A 4,563-nucleotide genomic window follows, 5' to 3' on the forward strand; every position below is an offset into this window, starting at 1 on the left:
TTTTTCCCCCGCCAAAGAAAGGGGGGCTCCCCCGGGGGGGGGGGGGGTCTCCCAGTTCCCATAAATGGCAACATCCTCAAAAGCCAGCTGCCGCGGGGAGGGGCCAGCCTCCATGGCTCTTCCCTTCCCCCTCAGCCTTTCCCTCTTGGTCACCCCCTTCCTCCCCCATTTGGGATGTCCCGGGATCATGGCGTAGCCTCCATCCTGCCCCTGCCAGGCCTGACCCCATCTTCCTCCCAATTCCCCCAGCACAGCTGTCCTGGAAGAGGAACGGGAACCACAAGGGCTCCCTGGCACAGCCCAGGTGTCCCCAGGCCCCGCCCACTCCCCTGCCATCCCGAGTCTGCTTTTGTCTCCCAGACTCAGCTCTGGCCTCTGCTGCGCCAGGCCCGCCACACATCACGGGGGTGACTGGGAGGGCTGCCGCCCCCGCTCCCACTATGTCCCCAGCAGAGTGGGGTGATGGGAACAACCCTGACTGGCCCCCAAATCTGACGTGTCCCTCCTTTCTCCTTCCCGGGGGCCCAGCCGATGAGACCTTCTGCGAGATGGTCAAGTCCAACCGGCTCTGCGAACGCAAGCTCTTCATCCAGTTCTGCTGCCGCACCTGCCTCCTGGCTGGGTAGGGGCGCCCGGCCGCCTGCACAGGGCAGGGCCCCTCCTGTCTGTCCATCCACCTTCCTCCAGGCTGTCGGCCAGAGTCCATTTCAGGAGTGGTGCCCTGCATCTGACAGCTTTATCTCCCCAGGAGCGAGGTCCTTCTGCGGCATCTCTGGGTGCCCAGGCCAGGTGGGTGAGGGCTTCGAGGAGGTGTCAGCGATGTCCTCTCACACCCTGCTTGCTGGCTCCATTATTCTGGCTAACTCACAACGGGAACAGAACGAATTCCAGGAATCCACAGCTCCGGCTTCAGAGCAGCTTCTGGGACCATAAGTTTACTGAATCTTCGAGACCAAAGCAGAAAGGCAGGATGCTTGGTGCATTGCTTTTCTCCTTGTGCTTTTGGGCAGCCCGCAGACCCCTGGGCTGTGCCCCTGCGTGATGGAGGGCTAAGGGGCATACCTGTTCATCTGCCTGCCACAGTCTGGGGGATGGTTTGGTCAGACTGTAAATAAAACAGATTTCGGGGGCTTCAAACGTGTGACCGCTGGGGATGGAGCATCTATTTCTCCATAATCAGCGACTTCTGAAACTGCAGCCATGGCTTAGGAAGTCTAATCCCAAACGGATGGGTTGGAGGGATCCTCCTTCCTCTGCTGCCCTTTCCTCTGAGGGAGCTGAAGGTCCCTGGTCTCTGCATCCTGTCTGTGTCTCTGGGAGTCTCATGGCCCAGATGAACGGTCACCTCTGCCTAACACAGAGGGTCCCCAGGAGGCATCCCGGGGGCTGGCCAAAAGGTGCCCCAACGACCAAGCAATTCTTCCTACCAAAATGTAAACCCAGCCTGTGAACTGTTAATTGTCTATCGTGTCCCATTTTGTGGAATTGCTTTGAAAATACATTGGCCCTGCTTTTCAGGAGACTTGTTCTTAAGGTGGGCGCCCCTGTGTCTGTGTGTGCTATGAGCCTAACGACACGGCTGGATTTATTTTTGCCAAACCTGTGTGGGTATTTTATAAGCTACGTGTTCTAATTTTTACCAATGTTAATTATTTTGACAAATATTTCATATATTTTCATTGATATGCACAGATCTGCTTGATCAAGGCCCTTAAATATGGGAGTAACATTTGCCTTAAATTTTTTCGAGCTCGTTCGCCATTCCGTCCTGCTCCCCTCTTTGACTGTAACACGTTTGAGAAGTCCCCTGTCAGCTGGGGGGGAGCCCAGCTGTTGTTTGTTGAATCCACAACTCCAAAAATGAAATCCACAAAGCAAATACAGTGTTAACCCTAAATTAATAAAAGAGTTAACATTTCATGGCAAAGGAGCCTGTGTTTCTTCCCAAGGCACAACGTTGAAACGTGGGTACTGGCCAGTGTGTGAAATGGCTTTATGTGTGCTTTTATTTCAAGGTCTTTGAGCTTTAGCAAATAATGCTGCAGCAAAGTCGTGGGAGAATCCCAAAGTTCCAGCTCCAGGGTGTCCTTTGGCAAACAGACCCTCTTCAGGCCACAAAAGCCCAGACTGCAAGCCTCTTCACCTAGCTGCGAGTGTGATTTCATTAGGTTACAGCTTGTCTTCCGCACAGTGGCTGAAATCCCCGCACCTGTGGGCTCCGCGCTGCATGGGATTTTTACCCTGGCCTCTCTATGAGGTCAGAGTTGTACTTACTAGGAGTCCTTTGTCTGCAAATATAGGAAATGCACCAACTACAACTGACTTGGGAAAAGACAAAAGTGGGGGAGGGCCGTTGTTTTGGGATTCCAGGGTTGTTTCAGAATTTCAGGAAAGGTGCAGCCGGGGCTTGGGAGCCCTGGGACCAGCATTAAGTGTCACCTGGACCCTCTTCTCATTGCAGCAGTGCCTCCTCTCTGTCCACTTGACGGGACAAATGACAAGACCACTCAGAGCTCCCAAGGAAAACTGGTGCCCATCCAGCCCCCTCTGAACAAGATTTCTGAATCTGCTCCGGGCCCGGGTTCGTCTGCCTTGCATCCATGTTTGACCGGTTCCACCAGTTCTGGCCACAGGGACACGTGGCCCCGGAGCCCTTCCGGTGACCACGTGGCCGGAGGTGGGGAGCAGCGTGCAGCTCTCGGAAAGCGGGGGAGGCCATGTGACCCGCCAGCTAGCTGCCGCCACAAGCAGGACTTGGCCCGAGTTGTCAAATGTGACGTAATGAAGGACTGAGTGAGTGTGTTTGGGAGACAGTAGCCAGGACTGGGCAGAATATCAGTAAGAATTCAACCTCCACCAGGAGCCTTGATTGAATTAAAACCAGCAACTTGCTAAGCACCTCTGGTGCGGGGCACCATTTTAGCCCCTAGAGCTTTTTGTCCACTGAGAATTCATGGTTTAACATGTTTGCAACTGAACCAGAAATCAAGTCCTGTTATTACCAAAGGACACCACCTACAAGAAGGCCAGTGGGCAGCACATACCCGCCCGGCAGTGACTGGGCCAGCCTGTCCCGGGGCTGGTGAGTGCAGCACGGAGTTGAGAAGGTGTTCACAAAGGCTTAAGAACCAATCACCCCCTTGTTAAAAGGGACTGACCACATAAAATGCCTGTTTGCAAATGGTCTGACCTTAAGATTATCTGGACTCTGTTGGGGCAGGACACGTCTATGGATTTTGTTTTGCATGATGGACTCGTGGGGCACGTCCTCTAAACCCCTCATTTCACAGACCGAGGCTCATAGAGCTGAAGGGACTTGTCTGGGGCCGCCCACTGGCGAGGGTGCTCCATCGCATGGCCCGGGAGGGAGGCCGGCTCTTGGCAGGAGGGATGGTCACTTCTGCAGCTCGCCAAACATGGCCACAACGCATTCATTTTAAACTGTCTTCATTGCCAGGGGATGACATTTTTCTGACCTTGTCCCCAAAGTCTTTGGCACCTCACAGTGGTCCCCAGATGCATGTCCCTATCCCTCCCAGGCCACTGCTGATTTTATACGTTGTACCTCTTCAAAGGGCTGGGGAGAATTGCACTTTTTACAGGAGATGCACTTATAGTGGGAAGGAGGAGGGTGAATGGAGCTTTAAGTACAAAACGGTGGGGGGCGGTGGGGGCAACATAGTCTAAATGTGGCCAATGGTGCAGTTCCCTTGAACTTGGGGGACTGCCATTCATTGCATTTAAATCATTGATAATGTGGCTGGAGGAGCCTTAAGCCTGTAAGCTTGGGGCACACTGGGGCCCCTGGGAGCAGGTGAGGGGTGGAGGTTTAGATCACAGGACGCAAAGGGGAAGGAGGTGGAGAAGTGAAGTAAAAGGAAGGTTATTTTAATAAGAACAAGCAAGGGTGATGGAAAGTAATACACCATAGCCATTCTCTGGCATTGTAAGGTTCTGCCCAGCCAGCTGAGAGGCAGCTAGGGACCGACTGTCATAAGAAAGGAGTTTGCATCCTGTCCCAGACTTCTCGGCTGCTTTCCTTTGTGAGCCAAGGCTTTATCCATCCTGCTGGTTGTCTCAGGCTGTCCTGACGCCCCAGGCTCTGCGGCTTGTCTGTGCACGGAACAGCACCCCCCTACGTGGCACAGCAGCTCCTACCACCCAAAGCTGCCCGCCCTGGGCACCCCCCACTCTGTATCAGCTACACTAAGGGTGGTCCTGTTGAGCAGATGGGCACCAGCGTGCCCAGAGCAGAGCACATCTCATTGCAAAGACAGTGGTTCTCACCCAGGGGGTGATTTTTGTCTCCCTGGAGACGTCTGTACTGACATCTAGTGGGTAGAGGCCAGGGATGCTGCTAAACATCGTGGAATGCACAAGACAGTCCCCACAGCAAAGAATTATCCAGTCCCCAAAGGTCAACGGTGCCAAGGAGGTTGAGAAACCCTAGCCAAGAGAAATGAAATCAAAAAAGAAAACCTATTCTCAACTTCCTAGAGATACCCTAAAATGAATAAAACCAGCTATAGCTTATGTCCCTGTTTGTGAGCTGAAGCAAGGGAA

At 53.6% G+C, this 4,563-nt stretch overlaps 1 protein-coding gene across 1 annotated transcript in view; it reads left to right on the forward strand.

The window, feature by feature from the left end:
- Positions 1-626, forward strand: part of PCSK6 (proprotein convertase subtilisin/kexin type 6) — a 250,646-nt gene extending 250,020 nt beyond the window's left edge. The window contains exon 24 of the mRNA XM_007451962.1: positions 529-626. Within this exon, the coding sequence (XP_007452024.1) occupies positions 529-626 (98 nt within the window). The remainder of the gene's footprint in view (positions 1-528) is intronic.
- Positions 627-4,563: the final 3,937 nt, after the last annotated feature.

The sequence above is a fragment of the Lipotes vexillifer genome, unplaced genomic scaffold (assembly GCF_000442215.2).
Source record: "Lipotes vexillifer unplaced genomic scaffold, Lipotes_vexillifer_v1.1 scaffold851, whole genome shotgun sequence".
In the NCBI taxonomy this organism is placed as follows: domain Eukaryota; kingdom Metazoa; phylum Chordata; class Mammalia; order Artiodactyla; family Lipotidae; genus Lipotes; species Lipotes vexillifer.